This window comes from Echinops telfairi, unplaced genomic scaffold (genome assembly GCF_000313985.2).
Source record: "Echinops telfairi isolate 266 unplaced genomic scaffold, ASM31398v2 ScPeMD7_1;HRSCAF=3_0, whole genome shotgun sequence".
Classification (NCBI taxonomy): domain Eukaryota; kingdom Metazoa; phylum Chordata; class Mammalia; order Afrosoricida; family Tenrecidae; genus Echinops; species Echinops telfairi.
The window spans coordinates 62,779,774-62,807,375 of record NW_022103896.1 but is presented as its reverse complement, the minus strand read 5'-3'; the positions used below and the strand labels follow the sequence as shown (position 1 = coordinate 62,807,375).

General features: G+C 39.6%; 1 protein-coding gene across 1 annotated transcript in view; it reads left to right on the top strand.

Annotated features, from left to right (window-relative positions):
- Positions 1-27,602, top strand: part of ZFHX4 (zinc finger homeobox 4) — a 214,008-nt gene that overhangs the window by 167,353 nt on the left and 19,053 nt on the right. The window contains exons 5-10 of the mRNA XM_004697739.2: positions 9,773-9,841; positions 16,632-16,748; positions 23,843-23,976; positions 24,199-24,399; positions 24,926-25,043; positions 25,577-27,599. Coding sequence (XP_004697796.1) covers positions 9,773-9,841; positions 16,632-16,748; positions 23,843-23,976; positions 24,199-24,399; positions 24,926-25,043; positions 25,577-27,599 — 2,662 coding nt within the window. The remainder of the gene's footprint in view (positions 1-9,772; positions 9,842-16,631; positions 16,749-23,842; positions 23,977-24,198; positions 24,400-24,925; positions 25,044-25,576; positions 27,600-27,602) is intronic.

Here is a 27,602-nt window from a genome sequence, read left to right as displayed (position 1 = left end):
TCTAAGGACAAATGGTGATTTTGAAGGAGTTTTTGAAAAAGTTAAAGGGAAGACTGGGGTTCTGGGTGTTGTGGGGAGTTATAGCCATTGATTAGATTTATTTTTAAATTAAAAATTGTTGCAACACTTTTGAACAACTATGAAAACTTGGTAACTGTGGTAGAGAAAAGCGTTCCTATTCCTACACTGTGCAAGAGGTTAATGCTCTCGGCTGCTTGAAAGTGTTAGAAAGTAGTGTCCACTAAGCAGAAAGACTTGATGGTAAACTCAATGACAACTGCTTTGGTAGGTACAAAGTACCTTCATAGATTGAAAACTAGCTTTTGGATAAGAGAGAAGCCCTGGTGGCTTAGTAGTTATGAGTCGGACTGCTAACCTCAACATCAGCACTTCGAAACCACCAGCCGGTCCTTGGGGAAAAGATGGGTCTTTCAATTCCCTGAATAGTTAACACTCTCAGAAACCCACAGGGGCCAGTTCTGCCCTGTGTATTTTCTCAGAGTCGCATCAACTCTGTGGCAGTGAGTGAAGTAAGAAGCAAAAGGGTGAACTAAAGGGTCCCTGCTTAGCACGGACAAAGGCTATTTGTTGACAGCGATCAGTATGTAGACCGATTCAGTGGTTGCTCATGAGCAACCCATCCAAGCTTACCCAGTTACTGAGGAGGAATATGATGCCACATAATATAAAGAGAGATTATGGAAAAGGAAACAAATCTTCATTAAGTAATTTGTTGGTAGATGGGAACATGATGCCATCTTGAAATTATAGAGGGGACGTCTAATTTTTTTTTTTACTTCAAAGCATTCAGAAGTAAAAAAAGAATCTTATAGGGAGAAATGTATTAAGGAGTATTACACTTATGAGAAATATTTCAGCAACATTACTTTATGATATGAGTCATTAAGAAAGTGCTTGAGCAATTTATTGAAACCAGTTAATATCAGGAACTTAACAAAATTCTTTTTGAGGTCCCAATTACACTGAGGTCATAGATGATTCAAGAAGCAGGAAGAAGCTATCAGACATTGCTTGCCTAGAAGAATTCAGGAGATAATCTCTCACTAAATGAACAAACTCGTGAATGAAACCAGATAGGAAAGAGCAAAGAAGCTTTGCTTGTTCAGAGAAGAAGAAAGAGAAACTATTAATCCAGTCCTATTTAGATAGTAGACCCGAATGCACCCTTGCCTGCCAATTTATTACTGTCCAGAAGAAACCTTTTAGAACACACTGCAAGTCAACAAAGATGATGCTATTTATTGACTGCAATTTATTTTGGTACATGCTGAGCTGCTCAGATTTTCAAGAGGGAACTATTCACATAGGAAAAGGAAGAAGAAGACTACTTGAAACCATTTTTAATTGCAGAGTTGCTTCATCTGAAGACTCAATTTAATTTTGTAATGCCAGGCATTATTGTTTATTAAAATATGAGCTACCAAGAAGTGAAAAATCTTGAATTTGGTGCAGTTTTAGAATATTGACTTCCTTATGAATAATTATTTCTGAAAGAGCTTGAGCTGTTTTTTGTTTCGTTTTGTTTTTGAGGAGATAAAAAATGTGAATGAGCCATGTGTCCTGCTGGGAGTGGTAGGCTGCCTTGCGGCAGTACTATCCAGAATAGAAGGCAGAGTCTAGATGTCCACAGGCTTGTTTCAGATCCAACTTTTGCCCCACTGTTTCTTGAAAACAAAAATATTTATACTTTCAAAATTTTTTAAAACATTGGGGTAAGACGAAAAAATAATGATAATTTATAAATGATCAAGGCTTTGTGAGGGAGGGAGGGGAGAGAAGGGAGGGGAAAATTAGGAGCTGATACCAAGTGTTCAAGTAGAAAGAAAATGTTTTGAGAATGATGATGGCAACAAATGTACAAATGTGCTCGACACACTGGATGGATGGATGGATTGTGATAAGAGCTGTATGATCCCTCAATAAAATGATTTTAAAAATAAATGAATAAACTTCCAACCTTTGAGTTAAACAAACGAATAAACAAAACACATTGGGATAAACAATATACAACAATGTTCTCTACTTCAACTATTTTAATGGGATAATTTTCTGACACAAATTAAATTAATCATTTGTGCAATCACCACCCTTGAGAACTTCCACGGGTTTTACATCGCTTAAAACAGAAACTCAATACCTCATACGCATTGACAGTCTATCCCTCCCTGGCCCCGTCCTGGCTCCTAATAGTCCCAACTCTACTTTCCTCTCTACGCAGCCATCTATCCTAGATCCAATATAAGTTGGATTTTTGTGTGTGTCTCATTTGTTCACTCAGCCTAATGTTTCCACGCTTCATTCATGTCATGTTATGCAGCAAAGCTTCGTTTCCTTTGAGGCTGAGTAACATTCCACTCCATGCAAATACTACATTCGTTCACCCACTTACCGCTAGATGGAAAGAGGGCTGTAGCAAACATTGGTGTATACGTCTCCTAGTCTTGAGTCCCTCCAGGTAGTCTTCTGAGGCTATCTCTAGAACATGCACAGTGAGACTACTCAGTTCTATGGTAGTTCTATTTGGAGGACATCCCCCTCTCCCCTCCAACTATTTGGTACTGTGGCTATTCCATTTTATTTTCCCACCAGTAGCGCCCAATGCACAACTTCTCCACATGCTAAGCAACTTTTTATTTTCTTGAAAGCAGCCATCCTAGTGGACGTGCAATGGGCTTGCATAGATTTGTGCACTCAACTTTGACACGCTTTCTATAAAAGTCATGATTCATCTTTCATAGTTTGACTGTGAGGACTGAATAAGGACATGCAGGTGGCAGGGCTCACACTTAACAGGTCTCTCATAAATGTTAACTTATTATTTTGAAAATTTTCTCCCACTGCTACAAGTCCGTTCTGACTCATGATGACACCGTAGATGTCAGAGTAGACCTGTGCTTGCTAGGGGTTTGAAAGGCAGATGTTTTTGGAAGTAGACTACTAAGCATTTCTTTTCAGGATCCTGTGGGTAGACTCCAACCAGCCTTTTCATTGACAGTTTTCTGCGAATCCCTGCAAATATTTGTTCTTTTGTATTCACAAAATCTCTTAAAAACTTTTCAACAGTAAATGACAGGGAGGTAATAGACATCAAGCGCTCTAGCAGCATACTAGCTGGAGTGGGGGGTCAGAAAGGCTAAGAGCACCGGTTGGTTGCAACTTGTGGACTCTATTTCACAAAGTATTCTTATGATCTCAAGCAAGAACTAAGACTGGAACTTTTGTTCTTCATGAATGAAAGTAGGGAATTAAAAATATTACATAGATGCAGAAAAATATTTATCTTTCTAATATTTTAGGCTAAGTGGCTTTCTACTTACCATGTTTTGGTGACATCTATTTTGTTTTTTATGGGAACCGTTTTGCTGAGAATAGTGACATACTTTATTGTGTAATGTGTTATGTCAGTGGGTGGGGGTAGGGTGTAGGCTGTCTTGTAGGCAAGTTCAATCTTAACACTAGACAGAGTTTTAAAATTCTAGCTGTCAAATGACTTGTGCTGAATCTTTCCCAAATTTTGTTGATAAGAGTATAAAAAGCGCTTGGATGTTTAGATCATCAGTTACATTTTAGATTTATTCCTGAATGACTATCAAAGTTTTAAACTTAAAATTATCTGCTTACTAAGCAACAAAGCCCACATGGAAGAAGCATACCAGCTTGTGTGATCATGAGGTGTCAATGGGATCAGGTAGCAGGCATCAAAGACCCAGAGCAAAAAATCGTATCAATGTGAATGAGGGGTAGCATGGAGTGGAGACCCAAAGCCCATTTGTAGACAATTGGAAATCTCTTTACAGAAGTGTCGAAAGGAAGAGACAAGCCAGTCAGGGTGCAGTATAGGACTGATGAAACATACAACTTTCCTCTAGTTCTTTAATGCTTCCTCCCCCCTATCCCCCACTATCTTGAACCCAATCCTACCTTACAAATCCGGCTAGACCAGAGCATGTACACTGGTACAGATAATAGCTCACAACACAGGGAATCCAGGACAGATAATCCCCTTAGGACCAGTATTGAGAGTAACCATACCAGGAGCAGAGGGGGAAGGTTGGGGGAAGGAATGGAGCACCAACCACAATGATCTACATATAAACTCCATTCCAGGGGGACAGACAGCAGAAAAATGGGTGAAGGGAGACAGTGGTCAATATAAAATAGGAAAGAAAATAATAATTATTTATAAATGATCAAGAGTTCATGAGGGAGGGAGGGTGGGGGAGGGAAAATGGGCTGATACCAAGGGCTCAAGTAGAAAGAAAATGTTTTGAGAATGATGATATCAACTTTGTACAAATTGCTTGACACAATGGATGGATGGATTGTGCTAAGAGCTCTATGAGCTACCAATAAAGTGATTAATAAATAAATAAAATGTCAAGTCTTCCTCTGACCATTACATTTTTAGTATGCAATTATAAAATAATTATCAATTATTCTAATTAGTAAGGTAAAACTGTGTCAGGTAGGAACTTGGTAATTTTCAACCCAAATCAAATGTCTGAAAATTATCAATGTGTTTACTAGAATAAATATTTTGGCATAAGATGATGGAAAAATGAAAGAGGAGTAATGAAACAGATATGATTTTCAGGGATTGTGGAAATCCATGGGTAGGAGAGTCATGAAGACTTTGATTTCCATCATTAAAAGGAATCGGAACCACTGAAAATGTAATTCTCAAGCTTTGACTCCTGAAATGTGACAAGTTTAGTAAGGCCAAGAAATAGGTGTTAGTTTCTAGAAGAAGATTGCCAAAAATACAATCATTTTAGAATCAAAAGGAGAGAAACTTTTTTTTTTAATTTCAGAAATATGGTCAGAATACTACTGTGGTGGTAAGAGAGTTATCCCTGAAAATGCCCTGTGTGGGATACGTCCTAGCTCTACCTTTTGCCAGCTGTGTGGTAACACGTATGAGAAGTATCAGTCCCCTTGGGTGTGGAAAAATAGAGGAATTTAGTACCATTTTCAAATGTGTTATCACCAAATTGGTAGAATAGGGTAGAATGCTGGATAAGCTGAGTCAGTGATACTATTTTTAAATAGTGTTAAACAAGAAGGTCAGGTGCTAGAGAACACAAATTAGTAATCTAATTAAGTCACCAGCAAAAGAGATTGTGTTAACTGCAGTCAGATTTGTTATTACAGAGCAATTATGAAAGTGAAATATTGCAAGATGTGATGTATCATTGCTAGGTTTAAACATTTCATTTTACACAGGCAGAAAAGTATAGATTAATCAGTTCTTTTGATAAGTTAAAAGCTTTTATTAAAATATTTATACCATTTGTGTAAATGGAACTGCGTTGTAGAGGATATAAAAAGGATACTATAACATGTTGAACTACATTCCTTTATGAAATTGTTTGCACATTCCCTCTCATTGGAGCATTCTCCAAGTACCCTGTGAGCTAATTTGTGAGATTAAATAACTATTTCTGGTTTGGACATTGTGTGCATTTTCTTAAATCACTATCAAATGGCACAAAACTGTTATTCAATTACACTTTATATTCAAGGAATGCACATGCTTTGTGATATAGCAGAACCCTAATAGAATTCATGACAAATTGCCTTCTCCCTACCTCTCAGCCCAACTTGGTTTGTGGCATTCTCTAAGATCAGGCAAACAATGGGCCCTGAGGCCACAGCGGGTTATACGTCGCGTTGTTAACAGAAAGACCCGCAGACAGCACCCACCCTCCAGTCACTGCGCAGCAGAAAGGGGAGGCTTTCTGCTCCCACCAAAGACTGACAGCCTCGTAAACATTCAGGGGTCGCCCTGCTCTTTCTGTGAGGGTCACACGATGGAAATGGACTTGATGGCAGTGAGGGGGTTTGTTTTGTGTTTGTTTTTTAAGATGAAGAGAATCTCTATGGGTTCCCAAGTACTATGCTCTTGTAACTGTACAGGGTTTGAGACTAGGCAGGCTTGGTTGGGTTCATTCCAGGCTCCGCCACAAACTTGATGTCCTAGGGCCATTTTTAAGCCTTCTCCTTTTTAAGTCCCAGTTTCCTGATTTGTAAAATAAGGATTTATAGCTGTCTTTATTTGGCTATGATGATTAAATTATTATTTCAAGGCAAATAGCTTACACTCAATAAACTGTCTTTTTTTTTTCTTCAACTTAATCGTCTTGAATAGTAGCAGGTTATTTGGTCAAATTAGCTGACTTCTGCTGGCTGCTTAAGCATGCGCGTTTGACACATTGAGGTGCATACGCAAGGGCACGCCAGAAAGTATTGCTACAAAGTCATAGAAATCTTTATAACACAAAAATATTAAAAGGTGATGCTATTGTTTCCCCACATATCCTCCACCTACCTCTATGTACGTCTGAGAGATAGTATTTCCCTCTCTCTAACCTTCCCCTGAAGAATTCTGTCCTCTGCTTTACATCACCTCCAAGCATCAGTCTCAGCATTCTCATGGGATTCAAATCGTGCTCGTTTTCAATATTCTGTGGGGTGGGGGGTGTGGCGGTGGTGCACAAGGGAGTCTGAAGGGTTAATATTAGGGTTGGAGGATGGATATGGTAAAGTTTCCCAAAGAAATTTCTCAGCGGACAGCCCTTGACACCCTCGAAGAATGGGCAAGTGTGCTGTAGTGATGGGGGGTGGCGCATGGAGGGTGGGGGATTTCTCAACAGCACAGTTTTCAGTTTTCTTGTTTCATCAGGTGCTCCCATGATTGTGCTGGATCCTTCCACAAATGATCAATCAAGATTAGCCCTTTGAATCTTCTGAACGGACCCCTGTGACTCTGAAGTAAAATTGAAAAAAAATTAGAAGAATAGTATTCAGATAATAGTGGTTTCATTTGTTTGCAAAAATATATTTGTGGCTCTCAAATTTTTTAAAAAATTGTGAGGGACAGGATTGGCTCTTCCTTGTTAAAAGTTTGCAGACCCCAGGTCTGGTAGATCCCCTTGAAATTGATTGGATCTTGTTTTCTGGATCAGATTAGTAAATCCAAGACTCATCTCCAGTTATGATTCATTCCACAAAATTACCCGCTCTAGCTTTGCTTAAAAAAAAAAAAAAAACATACAGAAATATCAGTTCGTTTAACTAATTAATCGTCGTGCAATGCTTCCGGCACCTGCAGAGCTGGACATTTGCTGAAACCGCGATGCTCACTTAAAATCGACAATGCTGCCCCTTTGAGATCCCAACTTGAGTAGCTAACACATCAATGGCAATTCGATGGCTTTCTCCCACAGCTTTCTGGAGCCGCGGTTACTTCATTCTTCATGGTTAATCAATCAATCATCTTGTCTCTCTTGGCTCATCCTTGAAATTGTTCTGTAGGCTGAAAATACTTGATCCATCTACAAATTGTTGCAAAGCTTCAGTGACTTGGGAAAATGTCTACTGAGTTTTGTTAAAATTATGATATTAATATCGACCTCAAAATAAAAAATCATTTTACATGGCACCAAAAGGTATATATGTATGGAAAGGACCCTAAAGAGAGTGGGACAAGTGTATAAGCTTTGTTCAGCCATCCACTGATCAGAGACGTATTTAAACACATTTTTTTGGCGTAAACCCAGGCATGTATACACTGTAACACGAATACTAATAGTTCTTGATGCACGCATGCACATATTAGAATAAGGAGTGCTAATCGTCCTTTGATAAATGCTATTTATTTTCCTGGAAATTAATAAGCATCTCCCCCCCCCCTCCCTCTTTCTCTCTCTCTCTTACGCACACACATACCTCAGACATAAGAATCATGAAGTGTGTTTTGTATCATTAAAATAAGGCCAAATGTAGAGATCAGAAATTAAGAAGCTTTTACAAAAATTTCATTCTTAGACTCATCTGTTTCAGGAATGTAGGGTGCGCAGTAGTATTTAAAACAAAAACAAATACAGCCTAATTGATATTGATAAATCTCACTCTGATTTAAGTTGAGAATATGTGTGAATGAAAAAGTGCCCTTGAGACTCTCACAATCAAATGAGGAAGTATATATTTATCAATTAAAATATAAAGTATATCATGAAAAGTGGTCAAACATATATAGGTTAATTATTCTGGGAACACAGTGGATGGAGGATATAGCAGTTGTTTGGGGTTTTGAGTGAATAATAGAAGTTTAACAGAGAAGAACAAAAGGTTCTTCAAAGTAAAGGGGACAACATTGATCAAAGTGTAAAGTCATGAGAGTGTAGCCCAGAGGAAGACAGTGAACCTGAAGAGTAAAATACTTGCTAGGTGACAATGTTGAAAAATATTTGGAAATTATTCCTGGATTGGTAAGCAGGGACTGGAGGTAAGGTATCATATGTATTTGTTCTTTTAAAAAAAAAACCCATTTTACTGGGAGTTAACATATATATCATATCATTCCATAGTTCAATCGCATCAAGAAATATTGTACAACCGCCACCACAATCAGTTTCAAAACATCCTTTTCCTTCTAGAACTCTTGACATCAGCTCCCTTTTATGCCCCATCGCCACCCCCACTCTACCCCCCAGAAACCCTTATTCGACTCGTTGTCCCTATAGGTTCATCAATCCTGGGTTTCATACATGAAAAACATATAACAAAAATCCAAAAGGGTGACCCTTGATGACATAACACCTCTGAGATAAACCCGATATGATCAAATGAAAAAAATCCAGAAAATGTTGAAAACCAGGTCAGGTCTAACGTGCCTCGGAGAGGGGATCAACGGACACGGTTTTATAACCATTTAAGTCAGGATTGCCATTTTGGTCTTCCATGGTCATCACTCCATGCACTCTATTTGGTAACAGGTTTCCTACCACCATCCCACCACTCCCCCTACTATGGATAGAGGGAAGTCCCTGGAGGCTGAATCAGATTCCCATGTAGATCCCACAGATATATCTTGGGCTCCCACTGTTGTCCATAGCCTTCTGCAAACCAGACTATGATCTATGCCCTGATATTATGCCCTCCTTTGACTTTGGGTTATGTGATTTACAATATTTCAGTCACTGATGTTGGTATGCTTCTCCCATGTGGACTTAGTTGACATCTCACTTAGATGTCTGTTTGTTTGGAAACAAACCTTTAAGAGCCCAGATTCTATTTATCTGATAGCTGGACACCATCTAATTTCTTCAGCACCCTTTGCTATAGCGCCCCTATCTGGGGTCCCTTCCTGAGGGGGAGTATTGAACTGGAGCGTAGTGTAAGAATGAATTGTTCTTATATTGGAGCTAGGATTTAGTATGAGCCTCAAACCCATTTCTGGATCTATGTTTTTTCTTTTACTTCTTGTTTTAACCTTTTGTTGGCTCCCTTCAAAACCCCTTGTTAATTTATGGTAGAGAGTCCTTATGCTCATCATCTATAGAAAGTGCCGCAGTCATGATTATATATAATCTTATAATCTAGAGTTTGTTCTACTAGTTGTCCTAGAAAAACACACCCATTCTCTGCCAACCTTTATGTTCCTATTGCCCATATGTTTAGCCAGATAGCCAAGAGATAAAAATCAGAATTTGTCTCTTTTGGTTCTATATTTTATCTATAGTGTAATCTATTTTGTGTGTGTGTGCTGTTGATCAACCAGCATTAAATATGACTCTGCTGTTCATGGGAATCACTTTGTCAACCACTGTTTACTAGAAGGTAAGGTGGGTAGAGACTCAATGGAGTGCTACTCGGTTTTGAGCCACATTTCGGGTGATGTTGAAACCGGTTGTTGGGAGAGTGCCGGGTGAAGTGTGCTGATGACTCTGTGTTCTGATGCACTCTGCAGAAACTGCCTCCTTGGGAGCCAGGACCTGTGAAGACGATGTTACCGAGCAGCAGTTGAGATTAAGCTCAGGTAATTGGTCCATTCTTTCTCAAAATTTCACCTCATCCTAAATTTTATGTTGGTCTCATAAATTATGTAAAAAGCAAGTCTTGAACTGCTCTGATCAGACTCTGTGTATAAATAATTAAGAAGTAAAATAAAATATATGCAGTATTTCAAACACATGTAAAGTAACCCCTTAAAGAACAACTGACTTCTACATAATACTTCTCTTCAATCTATCTAGATGTATACACGATGAGAGTTTACTCAGTCAGTTTATACAAAAGAACAGTTAATAAACCAGATGCTTCGTTTACCCCCAAGTCAAGCAAGTTGCTCGGTGGTGTTACTTTTGGTGATTTGTGGACCTGAATGGATTGCGTATAGCCGTATCAACATGCATGCGCTTGGGTCTTCTTTATGTTGAATTGGAATTCATGCTGAAGGCTGCAACTCTTAATGTTCATCAGGAAGGGCTTCAAGTCCTCCTCACTTTCAGCAAGCAAGGTTGTGTCATCTGCGTACTGCTGATTGTTAATACGCCTTCCGCCAAGCCTGATGCTGCATTCTTCCTCATATAATCCACGTTCATGACAGAACACGTGATGAGCTGGGGTGGGACATGAAGAACAGTATTCATGAAGAAAGCAAAAGGTCATGAAAAGGAGGCAAAAGAAAGAAAAGATCCCAGTAGAGGTCAGAAGAGACTCTGAGACTTGCTCTTAATTGTAGAGTAGCTAAGGTAAATGGACGAAATGATGGGCTCACGGAGCTGACAGAAAACTTCAAAGGGCAGCTTGAGAAGACCAAGGAAAATGTTATTGAACATAAAATGGCATAAACCCAATCTCCCTTCTTCAGGTTAAACTCGCCCAAATGTTTTGCAAATGATCTAATTGGAAGTAAAATGGCAAAAATCAAGACTTACTACGAAACCATTAAGCTAAAAAAGATTATTTCATGCCAGTGCCTTTCGTTATCGTGTTGTAAATAAAGACCCCAAATTTCCATCTTTACCTCAATCTCTCTGTGAAGCTTGAGGCTGTGATATTGCTATCATACGCTTTCCAGATGGTTTCAACAGAAACCCTCAAGGGAAGCCAAATACCATAAACAGAAATGGAATTCTATTTTCCACAAAGCCATTCCCCTTCCTCTTTTCTAAATCTTCATTGATGACATTGTTCTTTAGACCTTACCACCTGAGGAAGAAAGCTAGGAATCATCAGTTTTACTTACATTTTAGTGAGTGTCTTCTCTGTTTTAGGAACTGCCATGTTACAAATAAAAGAGGTGAAGCCCCTCATTTCAGATAATACCACTAAACAAATCAATTTGCATGCAGTTTCAGTTTGCACTAAACGAGGTAGAAGAAGCAAAAACATTGTCCACCACAGCAGTGGCTCTCAAAGTATAATCCCTGCATCAGCAGCATCTTCAACCCCTGGAAACATAGGAGAATACATATTTTGAGCTCTTCTGTGGTCCTAGTAAATCTGAAACCCTAGGGTGGGACCAGAAATATGTGTTTCAATGAGTCCATGATGTGGAATCGATTTCCACTACAATCATACCTCAAATGAAGAGCTACGAGAGAAGCAGTGACCACAGTTTTATTTCTGGGTTGTTGTTGTTGTTGTTGTTTTTTGAGGAACTGCCAGTTGAGTTGAGCCCCAAATAATGAGAAGTCCATCATACAAAGAGTATGGAGACACTTTTTCTAGACCTAGGTAGGAGTGAGTTACTTATATTCCAGGTAGAGAACGAAGGGTGATATGGAGGAAAACATAGTAAATGAGGAGTTCTGCATAAGGTACCATCAGAAGGAAGGTAAGAACCTAGTTATTTCCGTCATAGTTAGGAATTGGTGGGTTACCGCATTCAAGCAGAAGAATGCCTTGATTTTATTTAGTTGTGTAGAATAAATTGTAGAAGAGCAAGAACAAATTTTAACCTCATTAGGAAAACATTTCAGTACCTCTGGTAAAAGATTAAGAGTTCTGACAGTAGAAATGTTAAGGCGATGGATTTTATATAAGTTAAATATGTTGAAGGGAGAAATAATAGGACTTGCTGGTGGCTTGAAGACCTGGTGGTGCTGTCAGGCAAGTGCTGGATGGCTGATGACAAGGGTTAGCAGTACCAATGCCCCAGCCACTCCACTCTGCTCCAGTAAAGATTTATAGACCTGGCCACCAGATATAAGGCCACTATGAATCGGAACAGACTAGAGAGTAGTGGGCTTGGGATTTGGGGATGGCTTGGATGCTTGAGAGGGAAGGAGAAGGGTTAAGGATGACTCTTGCTGTTTGGTGGTATCATTAATTGAGATGGTGAAGTCTGGGGTAAAAATAGAATGAGGTGTGTTGAGCGAGGAGCAGATTTGAATATAATGAGTTGTATATGGCTTTTAAACCTTTGAGTGGAAATATTAAATTTAGAGCCATGTGTCTCGATGAAATTACCTAGGGAAAGTGTGTAGCTATAGATGATTAGACTTAGGACTAAGATCAGATACACTTCAGTATTCAGACTTTTTTTTTTAATCAAGGAGACCCCAGCAATGGGAACTCAAAGGCATCTTTCAGAGAGATACCGTAGATGGCAGGGTGTAAACTTGCAACGGAATCCAAGAGCAAGACAAGGAGTACCTATTTGTGAGGAATTATGAATAGGTGGGCTTCTCTTAAGCCATGATTCACAAAACGTTATTTCTGTCCCAACTCCACCCATGTCACTTGCACACTTGTAGAAATGCTGTGTTTCAGGCTTCCTTCCAAATTTAGTGAATCAGAGCTTCTAGGGGAGAGCCACAAAAGTCTTTACTGCAACAACCCGTCTAGGTGATTCTGAATCCCTAAAGTTTGAAACCCACTTTTATTGCGCTTGAAGTGCCAAATAGGAAGTGAAGCAATATGAGGGAGACTAGAGAGGGAGACGTGGAGCAGATCGGGGCGGTGCTTTTGCCAGGCTCACCACGTCGAGCCTTTTCTTTATAAGTGATGGTCGTCACTGAAGTAAGAAGTCGGATTTAAGTAAACCATATGGGGGATAGATTTGATCAGGGAGGGCCTGGGGTCAGGGAGACTGTGGAAGAGTCCAGGAAAGAATTCCTATAAACCAGATGTCTTACACTCAATAGATTCCCTACATATAAGCCTGCAGATGTTTAAGTTACTCTCCTTGGCTGCCTCGTTCCCTAGTCACTGCATATGCCTAAAAAGTACTTGATACTTTTCTTAGAAGACTCCGAAAAGAGAGTCCCCAGGCCTAATTGTACAGCAAAGTGATGGAAGCAGTGCTTAGTTCTGAGGGTCAGCACTGAAGTTGATTTGTACAGAAATAGCACTTTATAATTTCATAGAATTAAATAATAGTGCTTTCCCAATCATTTTTAATTGTTCCAAAAAACAATAGTCTAATCTTGTTATTCAAAACTTTTCTTTCATGGAGATGAACATTTTAGGAATATTTTAAATTATGGGGAAAAGAAATGATACTGAACTTCTATAATGCCAGGTTAGTATTATTTTGTGTTTCTGTCATTTTGAAACATTTAAGGATTCATGCATATTTTTCTGAAAACTGGGAAGTGCTAAAGAACCCAAGTGCACATTTAAGCTTATATATAGACACATCATGAAGTTTAATATATAATCAAATATTGTTTTTAATTCTGCATGAAATAAAATAAATAAGAAACATATACTGTGAATAGACAACAGTATGAACTACTATAAAATTTTATTATTATGACATGTATTAGTAGATACATGTCTTTTTAAAATGAGAACTGCTTGAGCTTCTATAACTTAGAATGTTATGTAATTCATTTTCCTCAATTCTACGATGTTCTTTCATACTCAATAGCTACATTTCAGGTTATTTTTTTCCCCTATAGGCATGCTACATTTTATAGCATTTTACAATGGATGACATGTGGTACGTGACTAGCAGAAGGTAGTCACCTCCTACCATTGCCCCAAACCCAATCCACAAGTCTTCTAAGTAGTTTCTCCCCGTAGTCAGGCTTTTTGACTATAATAAAGTCTATTTATAAAACAAATGTCAATTTCATTCTAAAACTCTCTTTGAGAGCAAAACTGGACCTCTCCTCCCCCCTGACTTATATTAAACTTTATGTTGTATATAAGTGACCTTTTGATTATTTTTTGCATGATTAAAAATTTGAAAAGTTGTTATGGCTCCAAAGAGCCTACCTGTAATAAACAGCTTTCCCCTTCAAAACCACAAAACAGGTCTGAATTGCTTGGGCATTAGAACTAATTGCCTGCCTACTTCAAAGGAAGAACCAGAAAGAAAAAAAAAGAATGAAAGAAGGTCAGGGGGGAGGGGGGTTGGCGAGGAGTCACAGAGGCAGGGTAGTGCAGGCAAATCCACCTCTAAAGGTTGTGTTGTGGTTTGGAGGAGCTGGGCAAAGTGCTGGCTTCAGACCTGCTGTTTGCGATTAAGTTGATGGGGAGAGTCTATCCCACAGTCTTCCCCTGCTGCTGACACGGAGTCTTTGTTCACATCCAGATTTCTCAAACTGTTGCCAGGGTCAGGTTGAGGTCAGACACCGCAGTGATGTATAGAAGAACATGTCTGGGAATTTCTCTCACACTTAAAACACATACCAGAAATGAAGACGAGGTCCCTGCACCAACTGTCTGATGAGACCCAGATTAGACCGTAGCTTTTCTTTTAGTACCTTCATGATGTTCTGTTTCTCCTCTTGACACACAATGTTTTATTAATGTGAGTTGTGATGCCCCTTACAAGTTTATGTCCCCTCAAGATAAGGGCACTCAGTAGCACTGACACTTCATTTCCTAACCCTGGGGGAAAAGTCCAGTAAATCTAGCTCCAGAAGCCTAGCAGCCCTGGTGCACGATGAGTCAGAAAGTCCTGGTCAAAGGCTGTCCCCGTCTGAAGACCTGACATTAGACTTGGCGTTGGGGGCAAATCTTGCAGGAACCCATCCCAGTGCAGGAGTGAGCCCACCATGGAGCTCCCAACCAAGCCCAGCCACCTTTCTCTAACCAGAAGGAAAGCGTCATTGCTTAATCAGGAACTGCCACTGCATGGGGATTGGGAAGCAGGCTAAAGCCAGAAAGTAATATTGATTCGTCTCTTCTTTAAGTAAAATTTCCATGCGTATATGCTGGGACTTGAAGCTTCCTTATCCCCTGATGACCAGCCACTTAAGTACCTCTGCTTTTGTGCAGAGAGACAAAAGGACAAATGGAATAAATGCATTTGTGTGATGCCTTTTGGAGGCCTCGCGCTTTACACAAACCCGTATTTCAACTTTATTAAACATCCTCATCTTTCCCTTAGCTCCTTGGAGTGGGGTTTCCCATGGAGTCCACATTCGTCCCCTCTGTCATTTCCCTGTTCACGCAGTTGCAGAGCACGCCTGTCTGGCAAGAGAGGCAAGAGGAGTTTTTTGTTGTTTTTTTTGGTGCTCAGCTGCTACATATGACAGTGGATATTTCATTCTGCTGTCAGAACATTATTAATAAAACATGGGGTGTGGAGAGGACCACGATTTCCCCTTTCAATCACTATAGCATTTGCAATGAAAATTTTATGCAGTGTGTAATTTTCAGTTAATGCCCGACACTTAAAATGTCCATGGCAGCATTTTGTACGGTTATTGAAGGGTTAATTGTATCATGTTCTCTGCATAAAAGCTCTGCTTATCAAAAGCAAATAGAAGAGTGTATGCAAATGTGTGCTGATGACCTTTTGCCTTTCCAGGGTTAATTTATATGGTCATTAAAGATTTTATGAAATTGAGCAGCCTGGTGCTTCAAATCCCATTTACCTTCTTCTCCTAATTTATGTAATTCCTACCTGAACAGGGGGATATGCTTTTATTTTTTCTATTTTATTTTTTGTGCGGCAATGAAAACAGCATGCCATGCTGTGGGGAGTTGTGAGCCTGGTTATCTGGCATTACTCAGATTGCTAAAAGTTCATTAAAACGTGACATCAGCACAGTGAGAGACAAATGATCGCAGGATGAAAGAGAACAGTGGGTCTTTCACGGATTAGTGCTACACAGCCCCAGCATAGAGGCTAACTGCATAAACAGATTAATCCACCAGCAGCGACACAGCTAAGATTTACAGAATAATTAAATAGGGTTGAGTTACTATAAGGATTTCCATGTAATCTAGCTGGTGTGAGCCCGTGAATGAGGTGTGGGGTGAGGCTGTTGTCAGAGAAGTATACCTTGTTATGCCCTATGACTGCTATAGCTCCCCCTACAGATAAAAATTACCCCAAACATAATTCAATTGTAGAAATGTTACTCCAACAATTGAAAAAGCAAATGAATTCCTCTGGAGTCTGGGGGGCTGAAGACAGAACTAGCGCCTGTCTTATATTGAATGTGTTGTGCTCACATCACTAAAGCTTTGTTCCCTCTGGATTCCGCTTTATCTGCCACCTATCCAAGCCTTGAAACAGTGAACCTTTGTGGTCCGAGGTTCTACTTTTGGAATTTCAGAATCACCTTACACCCCCTCTCAAACCTTTTACAGGTTTTTAAAACTGCGCTGAAAATGATGTTTTTCATTTTAATTTCGTGCACAACATAGTGTGTACATTGACATAAAATATGAAGCCTTGTGTTGAGAAGCCTGTGTAGTCCCAACATGGATTTCGGAATGGATTTGTGCTGGTTTTGGAGTAGGAATATCTGCAATGCTTTGTAAACAAGGAAACCCTCAAACGGTCACCTAGTCTACTTTGGTGTGCATTTCTCTGGGGTTTTCAAACCTACTGATGGATCTGCCTTTCTTAGCAGAAGACCCAAGTGAGGAAGCAGAAGGAGCTATTAAGCCTACAGCAGTGACTGAAGATGAGGAGAAAGACACAAGTGAGAGAGACAACAGTGAAAGCAAAAACCCTAATAAAGACGCTGGTAAGATGCGAGGATTATTCACTTTTTCTACCCTCACTCCCATTTCCTACAATCTGCCTTTCCTTGGCCTCCCCCCACTCCACTTCTAAAGCTTATTAAAAGCTTTTCTTCATTTTAAACTGTCTGAACATCCCCCCTACTATTCATTGCATGTGCATTTTGCATGTGATTTCTATCAGTAGCCTCCCATTGACCTATTTTTAATCATAACCATCTGACAGAATAGATGTGGATAAGTTGAAGAATATTACAGGACAACCAACAAGATTATTTTTTAATCAAATCAGTTTGTGTGCTTGTAATTTTTTAAGCGCCTTTCATTAATCTTAGCTATACTTGTGAGTCCTCTGATGGCATATTAATTTTTCATAAGCTCGGGATTAGATATCACTTGGATTTTGTCATTCGATCATATGCATCAGCCCCCTCAAACCACATAACCCTAAACACAAATATTATTTCCCCCATCCCCCGACATTTTACAAGTTACACTCAGGAATGTGCCCTTTTTCGGGGCATCTATTTGAGGCATTTCAAACAAAATCCAGTGAAAAAGTTTACAGATGATTCAGCCTAAGAGAGAGGAAATATCATTGAAAAGGGATTAGGTGCTGGGTAATTTTGATCCTCTGGAACAGACAAATCCCAGTAATGAAAGCTACTGTCTTTGAAAACAAACTTGCGTGTCGTGACATTTACTTGTGCACAAACAAACCCTCGGCCAGCATCTGGCGTGGATACCTAAGGCTTTTTCTGTGTTTGATTTGGCAAATACATAACTTCATCCATGCTTTGTATGTATGAGATGGAAATCTATGGTCGCAATGAATATTACATTGGCTACTTTTGCTGCACGCTATACCTAGTTATATTACGTTGGACTCATTGAAGCAGAAGAAGTGCTGAAACAGGTTCAAGCCTATTAGTCTCAGGTAGTCATCTATCTTTTCCTTAAGTCCCAGTGACAGCTGCATACAAAGAAGTATGTATTCACAACTAAAACATTTGGTTGTGCAAAAACTATATAATTTCTACATGCAAGTATATCTAAACCTGAGTTATTTCATATTTGTAGTTCAGTCTTTGCAATACCCACCTTTTGCATCTCCTTCAAAAGTAATTTGAAGGGCCTTCCTGTCTCTGAACCCCACATCGCATGTGCCAGGCTAAATTTCTTTAAGGAGCCTAGTGGAAACAAGGCTATTGAAATTTACTTCTGGGATAGACTCGCTAATATATAATTCAAAGTTGATTTACATCAGGAGACTCTCAGGTGACACGGAGTCTAAAGCTGTATAAATAGATGTCACAGTTGTACATCAGCAAGCTTGCTCTCGAGGACAAAAAAATCACTTGCTACTCACTGCTGTTGAGTTGATTCCTACTCATGGCAGCCCTATGGGATACAGAAGAATTCTACCACAGGGAGCCTAAGACTGTAAGTCCACTCAGGAGCAGACAGCTTCATCGTCCTGCTCAGCGGATGGAGGGTTTGTACTGCTGAACCTGCAGTTAGTAGCTCAACTGCTGAACTCACTGAGCCACCAGCACTTCTTGCTCATGAGGAGTATGACAGGAATTTGAAGTACACAGTGAACCGTTAGTTTCAAGGTAATTCCATGTAGACCTCATCTAAACAAGGATTGGAAATAGCCAGGTGGTCAGCCCATTCATTCTTTAGGCTGTCGCTCATCAAGGGGAGCTGCTTGGCCAATTCTGGGAGGGAAGGGAACCTGCGTGCATTCCGTGGTGGCTTTCTCACGGTAGTGCTAAGAGAAATGGTAGAGTGTCTCCCTCTCTGACTTGAGAAGAATACGTGGAACAGAATTTAGTCTTTCTAGAATGCCCTTGACACCTAGCTGTATGCTGTTTTGCTACTATTACATATCTAACCTAGGAGGGGGCTTCGAAAAGTTGATGAAAAAAAATTCCATTATGTTTTAATTTTGTTTTTCCATAGCGTAGTTCCTTATGGAGGATAGAATCTAAACGCTCCTTGGAAATGAATCTAATCTTCCTTTTGAGGAAAGATGCTTGGACCGTTATCACGGCCAGCACCATTTATTGCCCTGCACCATCACTCCATAATGGCCTCATACATTGTTTTTCCTTGTGCACCCAATGTTCCTGTCCAAACAGGACTCGGGTATGTGAGAGGGTGTTGTCATTGTCATCGTCAGGTGCTGTCCAGTCGGTTTCATGGTGATCCATGCATCACAGAACTTTACCCTGCCTGACCTGAGCCCTCCTTGCAGCCGTTGTCATGTTCCTGCCCATTGTTCCAGCCCCTGGGTCACTATGAAAGCATGGAGACCATTATAGTCGGTTAAAATAACATTTTAACCCCATAGAAACCCCTCTCTAGACACATGCACACGAGTAAGAGTAGACATGGACTTTAAACCAGGGCCATCTAAAAGCAATTACCGATTTGCAAATACTTATTATCCTGGCCACCTACTGGCATTGAAGAAGACTTGTAATTAACAATAATAAACTTTTCAAACAGAGGTTCCTCTTTCTAAATTGAATTTCTTCCTTAGGAAATATTTCTTACACTCAATAGCTGCTTATGTATAGGGTATCTATTTTTTCTTCAATTATAAATATGTTTAAAAAAAACTGGTTTATGGATATGGTTGTTATGGAAATAAACAAGGAAAAACACTTAAAAATAAGCTAATTGCTATCTTCATAAGTTAGATGAGGAAACAGTGTGACCCCACTTTAACACGGAGTTTTTTGACAGGAAGGCATTGACGCATGTTAGGAAGACTATGTTTGTGTAAGCTGTTGTTTGTGTTGCTGGCATTAATCTCTAGGACTCCAGCTTTTGAAATGAGACTTGGCAATATGCAGGTTATATTTGTTGAATATTCATTCATAATAGAAAAGCCTCCTAATGCCTCATTTATATTGTCATTTAAATCTAGTGCCACTTTAGATTAATTATAATCGAAATTATAGCTCTGTGCAGTACAAGAATTAATATAGAGTTTATCCAGATTAATACATTTGCATTGAAAATGTAATATGTCTCTGCCATGGCTAAGGGGACTGCTTTTTAATAAAGGAGTAAACATGAGGAAAGATGGAAATTAACCTTCATTATTGCAATTAAAATTATCCTTTCATTCTAGTCTCATTAGAAAGAATATCATACCCGTAATTATAATTTTAGAATTGTTTGGAGTTGAATAACAGCTTCTGTGATATTCAAGTTTGATATTATTCAAACTTTGTCAACTACATTGATTCATAAATAATAACTCAGTATTTTGTTTTATTGCATTTTCAAATTTGGCTTTGAGTATATGTGTATTATTGGATTTTCCTCGCTTGTTATGGGTATAAACCATTTTACAGCCTTCTGTATTTTAGGGATTGGGAATTATTAAGTAGGCAGCATCTGAATTGAAATGAATTATGTCATTTTTATATTAGCAATCTCATGCAAGTTAAATAATCCTATCACTGACAGATAATCATTGACTCATCTATTTTGTGGTACTTATTTGTAATTAGGCTTCGGTTTTCAGTTAATGCATTAAAATGACAGTGCTCTTCAAAAATGCTGTGATGTCCTGCGCAATGCAAAAGAAATTAAGATTCTGTATAATAACTGTGCTTAGAATAGCAACAGGGGTATCTTTAATAAAGTTTCAGACATAACTATGAGTAACCATAAAATTGAATCAAAACCTTCCCAAGGTTAATTAGCCTTTAAAAATATTAACCATCTATTAGATATGATAATTCAGGAGGAAAAGCACCAGAGTTGATTTCCTTTAATGACTCAGGAGTACTGTGGAGCCTGGGACAGCACCTCCTGCCGTGGAAAGCAGACCCGAATACAGTTCACTGGTAACTTCCAGCATCTGTGCAAACTCTCCGACACACGCCTTCCTCACAAGAATCTGGTTTTGTCCTAGTTATTCTATCTCTGTTCTCTACATCCTCATCTTAGCAATGATGCGCTTTTCTGAGGTCTAGCCTTTATTTAGAATCTCATTATAATCTGAGGTAAAGTAATCTTTAGACTTACACTGAATACCTGGTCTAATTAACTAAGCCAATTAACTAAAAAATATTGAAGAAGATGTATATTAGGCAGAATATGATACACAGTATTTATTGCAACGTTATGTGATAGTGATTCTAAGACTTAACTTTTGCTTTCTTTCTTCATGGAAAGTCACTAAATTCAAAGCCAGTTCTGTTTTTGCTGAATATCAATAAGCATGAAAATAAGAACAATATAGTCTTAAGATATGTGGTATTGATTATACCGAATGTGTGCACCAATAAAGAGGTTAGCAAAATGTTACCAACCTGGAAGTCAATAACAATTAAAAATATCTTTTATAGTACCAATATTAGAATAAAATGCACCCTACAAATGCTTATGAACCATGGTGGCACTGTGGGCTCAGCTTTGGGCTAACTACAAGGTCCATGGTTCAAACCCACCAGCTGCTCCGCTGGCAAAATGATGAAGTTGTCTGCTTCCGTAAATATTTAGTCTCAGAAAGCCAAAGGAGCTGTTCTACTTTTCCTTATAGGGTTGCTATATGTGACAGATATGTCAGACAGATTCTGATATCTATTACACATATATGATACATGTAATATGATATCACATACATAATATGAGCCAAGGAACCCCCCCCTTTTTTTTTTTTACTCCTGTGGCAATTTTTGATAGCATAGGGAATTCATCAACTTATTTGGTCATGTCCCTTTCTACTACGTGCACGAAAGAATTATAGGGAAATACGACATGGTGCTATTCTTTTAAAGAAACATTTTGACGAATGCTAAGAGAAAAGAAGAAAGCCAGTCTCACCATTGAAAGCAATTGAGGAATCATCGCTGATGTCAGCGGCAGTCAAGGAAATGAGCTTTGCTTGTGCTCCCTGTCCAACCTGGTCTGCCAATTCCTCTCGGAAATTGTATTCGCAGATACTTCACATCCTATTGTTTTCTTAATGTTCATCTTCAGCCCTTTGTAAACAACACTGCGAAGTATATTCTCTTTTGAGAATGAAAAGTGTAATTGTTGATGCCAGCATGAAGGATGAGATAAACATATCTTTTTGATAAACACTTATCAAATATTTGATTCTTTTTATGAACACCACACACATTTTCAGCTTATTCAAAACATAAATTCATCCCACAGGTAGTTCGCAAGCCATGACAAATTAGAATTTCTCTGAGGCACACTTATGACAGTCAAATGTTATTTTATTGAATGTCTTCTCATTAGGTCCATATACTACATAAAATAGCCGAGGATCTAATTTGCTGGTATTATGCTCATGTCAGCACCCCAAAAATAAATAAAGATTTAACTTATATAGATACTGATATTTCAAGGCAATAATAATAAAAACGTTAAATATACGATTTATTTCAGAACCAACCTCCAATGGAGTTTTAGTAACAGAACCCTGTTGGAAAGTAGAAACTACCCATGGGAATATGATGTTTAGGTTTTTTTTCTTCAAATTTCTGGAAATACTATACAACAGGACAGATTTATCAATTTAAATAAAATCTAGTGTCTATAAATCTAGAGCTAAAAACTAATTAAGTTTGTTGAAAAGTTAGTATTAATTCTATATCTACCAAGGTAATAAAGTTATCATTTAAAAAATCTGATTTCAGTTATATTTAAATTTTTATCTTCTCAGACTCTTTCTTATTTTAAATTATTTTCTAAATTTGAAAAATTTGAAATTATTTATATGATATGAAACATGCATCTCTATTCAGAATGGGGGGAAATGTTTTGTTTTGCTTCATTTTTTCTGTTTCCCAAACATCCTTGACCTTATTTTCAAATTAAAACTGGGTTATTTTTCAATAAGGTTCAATTTGTTCATTGATATGAATCGTATGTGGATTAAAAAAAAAATCAAGATAAATCTTCATGCTCAGCATACAATCAGATTACACCTGGACTATATATTTATGCAGGGTCTGATAGCAATCAATGGCTTAGCTTCATTGCATTTCAAGATGTATTTGCACCCAGTTGTCCAGTGATAGTGTCCTCACCCTGGAAATAATTTAGTTGCAAATTGACTGGAAGATGGTGAAAATTGAAAGTTAAAATTAGAAATACTCATAATAAACACCAGAAAAAAGGTCAGATGATGCCGTGCTATGATGAGATTGGAATGGCTGGTAAATGAGGTTTTGTGTTTGTCGTGAGATGTATGTGACATGCCTACTGAATGTCGCTGTAATATCCAGCCTCACAGAGGATATTATCGGGCAAATTGATGCTGGGGAGAATTTTCTGTTAGATTGGGAAATTAGAATCGCACGCTTTTCTTTGATGTGTGTGAGGCCCGTGCGTATTACATAGCTCATCTAGGCAAAATTTTAAATCGTCTTTAACACTGAATAGTTGGGTTAACCTCATAAAACAATGAACTTCTTGAGGGTTGGACTATCATTTTACGGGCACAGCCAATTGCTGAAACATCTAAAGCTTAAAAGGCTGTCACTAATTATAGTCACAGATGTATAATGTATGGCTACTTTAAGGAGCCCACATTCATCACATAAAATTGTTGTTCATTTGCTGTTTTTCATTTTCAAATTACAAATAGTCTCCTAGATTTTTGCATTCTTAGCAGTGCCTCAGAAATTTAGGAGAGAAATAAACATTCCTCAAGAGGATTGTTTTCTAAGTTGGTATTTGTGAATGGAAGTAGATTTGTTTTAATATGATGTAGGCATTCTGAGCAGATATTACTGGGGAAGCTTCCAAAGTCACGTGTCTAAATGTGAGTCATGGGTATGTTTTGAAATAGATTTACAAGGCCACTCAGTGGACAAAAAATCATTAGTTTGAAATTTATTTATTCTGCAATGTTTATTCTATTTTCTTGATTGTTTAAGAAGTCAGGTAAGGCCCATTTCTTACCTCTTGAGAATACCATTATCCAAACCTGTCTGTTAGGCACTTGTGAAACAGTGGCATCAAAGCCACAATTACTTGAAAAAAAGTAGCCCTTTTTGCAGATTGTGATATTGTTGGCGTTTTTTCAAATTGAGTTCTCTATTCTTCCTCCCATCAGGGATACTCAATCCAGAAAGGGAACTAAGAGCCAGTGTGCCTGGGGTGGCCCAGCCACACCTGCTGGCAAAAGAAGAGGATGTTGCAACCAAGAGATCCAAACCTGGAGAAGACAGTAAATTCTGCCACGAGCAGGTAAATAGGGTTTCCCCCCTTAACCATGTAAATCTTTTATGGTAGTATTTTTTCCCTTTTAGCATCTTTAAATGTTTTAGAGCCCCAAATGGTTCCATGCTGTTGAAATGTATGTAAACATCGTGATTGGCCATATAACTAACCCTTGGTATTACCTCAAATGCTACGAAGTCAACAAAACACATGCACTAACAGCGGCCATGTTTATTTAATATTTTCCAGTTCTATCAGTGTCCTTATTGTAACTACAATAGTAGGGACCAAAGTCGCATCCAGATGCACGTCCTATCACAGCACTCGGTGCAGCCGGTCATCTGCTGTCCCCTCTGCCAGGACGTCCTCAGCAACAAAATGCACCTCCAGCTTCATCTGACACACTTGCACAGCGTTTCTCCAGACTGTGTGGAGAAGTTGCTCCTGACAGTAAGGCTCCCCACTGTTGATGCATGTTTGACCCACGCCGTAGAAAGGATTTGTAATCATTCGAAGATTTAAATTTATTTATTCTGCGGTTTATGCTATTTTCTTGACTGTGAATAGAAATCATAGTCAAGGCCCCTTTCTTATCTCTTTTGATTAGATTTTTTTAAATAAAATATGCTACAAAGCCTAATTTATCCAAAAAATATATTCTGGGGGTGGTTCTTAATTTTGTATCTAAAATGTTAACCAAATGACTTATGGGGATATTTTTAGTTCCAAACTTCCCTGGTTCTCCTGACAAAAATAGATCCGTGGAAAAAACAGAAACCGTATTTCATAAAAGGAAGAAGACAGCATTGCAACAGCATTGGTCTGAAATGTGAAGAGAACGTATTAGCTTGTAAGAGCCACACCACCTCTGCTTCATTTGGAAAGTGGAAGTGGGATGTATGCCTGCCCGATGGAGGTGGGGTGAAGTTTATGATTTCCTGGTTACATCTAACATGAGCTGCTTTGGTCTTCAAAGGTCCCTGTCCCTGATGTCATAATGCCAAACAGTATGCTACTGCCAACAGCCACCTCTGAGAAATCAGAGAGGGACACCCCTGCAGTTATCACGGCTGAGGGATCCGGTAAATTTTCAGGTATGCCAGCCTCTGAGAAGCATCAGCAGAAATCGCACGTAAGGGAGCTGCCTTTGGAGCAATGCTTCAATGTGACTCTGATTAAGATAAGAAGAAGTGGGAGGAGGAAGTACGGGGGGGCAGGAAGATGGAAATCATGCCATTTCCAAGAGCCCTATTTCCCAAAGCATATTCTAGGTATCCCTGATTGCCCTTGGGAGACCCACATTTCAGATTGCCAAAACTGTTTTCTGTAGGAACGTGGAGGTTATAGCTTTTGATATTACACTGATAGAGCATGTTGTCATCCCTTTTGCTTGCTTTCTTCCTTATCCTGAGATGCCTTGACGCAGACGGTTATTTCTTGTTCATCTTTTGACATAGTACAGTGGTTAGCACGTAGTTGTTGCTCAATAACTATTTCTTTAAAGGATCCATTTGGTGGAAATCGTTATGGGTTCCTCCTTACCCTATCTCTTGACATATCAATTGTGTGGGTGTGCGTGTGTGTGATCTCCCAGAGACATGTTTGTGCCTCTTTCCCCTCTACACAGGTGAAAGTCCCATGGATGACAAAAGCGTTCCAGGTCTCGAAGATTCAAAGGCTAACATGGAGATTAAGAGTGAGGAGCCGAAACCAAGGAAAGAATCCACCGAAGTGTCAGAGTGGAACAAAATTAGCAGTAAGGACGTGAAGGTCATGGACACGCTGCAAGATCAACTAAGTGAGCAGCCAAAAAGGCAGCCTCTCTCCGTTTCTGATCGTCACGTTTATAAGTATCGCTGCAACCATTGCAGCTTGGCTTTTAAGACTATGCAGAAGCTTCAGATACATTCCCAGTATCATGCGATTCGGGCCGCAACGATGTGTAATCTTTGCCAACGTAGTTTCCGTACATTCCAGGCTTTAAAAAAACACTTGGAAGCTGGCCACCCTGAGCTGAGTGAAGCCGAACTCCAACAGCTATATGCTTCTTTGCCCGTGAACGGTGAACTGTGGGCGGAGAGTGAATCCATGGCCCAGGAGGACCATGCCCTAGAGCAGGAAATGGAACGGGACTATGAGGTAGACCATGAAGGGAAAGCAAGTCCTGTCGGAAGCGACAGTAGCTCGATCCCAGATGACATGGGCTCTGAACCAAAGCGGACCTTGCCTTTTCGAAAAGGGCCAAATTTTACGATGGAAAAGTTCCTTGACCCATCTCGTCCCTATAAATGTACAGTGTGCAAAGAGTCGTTCACCCAGAAGAACATTCTCTTGGTCCATTATAATTCAGTGTCTCATCTGCATAAGTTGAAAAAGGTTTTGCAGGAAGCTTCCAGTCCTGTACCTCCGGAAACCAACAGCAGTGCAGATAACAAACCCTACAAGTGCAGCATCTGTAACGTTGCCTACAGCCAAAGCTCTACGTTGGAAATCCACATGAGGTCTGTGCTCCACCAGACAAAGGCGAGGGCGGCCAAGCTGGAGCCCAGTGGTCATGTGGCCAGTGGTCACAGCCTTGCCGCAAATGTGAATAGTACCAGTCAGGGGATGTTAGATTCCCTGAGTTTAGCAGCAGTGAGCAGCAAAGATACCCACTTAGATGCCAAAGAATTAAGCAAAAAGCAAAGTCCCGAAATCCTCTCTGCTCAGCCTACTACACATCACCCAACGCAGTCACCAGCACAAATTCAGATGCAACTGCAGCAGGAGCTACAACAGCAAGCCGCGTTCTTTCAGCCTCAGTTTCTAAACCCCGCCTTTTTGCCCCATTTCCCTATGACCCCAGAAGCACTGCTGCAGTTTCAGCAGCCTCAGTTTCTCTTTCCATTCTACATACCTGGAACTGAGTTTAGCTTGGGGCCGGATCTGGGCCTACCTGGCTCTGCCACCTTTGGTATGCCTGGCATGACAGGGATGGCTGGATCCTTGCTTGAAGACCTGAAGCAGCAGATTCAAACCCAACATCACGTTGGCCAGACTCAACTTCAAATCCTGCAGCAACAAGCACAGCAGTACCAAGCCACGCAGCCCCAGCTGCAATCACAAAAGCAGCAGCAGCAGCAGCAACAACAGCAGCAGCAGCAGCAGCAGGCTAGCAAATTATTGAAGCAAGAGCAAACAAACATCGGGGGCACAGACTGCCAAATCACGAAGGATATGCCATCGTATAAGGAGGCAGAAGATATTGCTGACAAGCAAGAAAAACCAAAGCAGGAATTCGTGAGTGAAGGTGAGGGACTCAAGGAAGGCAAAGACACAAAGCAGCAGAAATCCTCCGAACCCTCGATTCTGCCACCCCGCATCGCTTCGGGGGCCAGAGGAAATGCAGCCAAAGCGTTACTGGAAAATTTTGGGTTTGAACTGGTCATTCAGTATAATGAAAACCGGCAAAAGGTCCAGAAGAAGAGCAAAGGCGGAGACAGCGACAACACTGACAAACTGGAATGTGGGACCTGCGGCAAATTGTTCTCCAATGTTCTCATTTTAAAGAGTCACCAAGAACATGTTCACGGACAGTTTTTTCCCTACGGAGCGCTGGAGAAATTTGCTCGTCAGTACAGAGAGGCCTATGACAAGCTTTACCCAATTTCGCC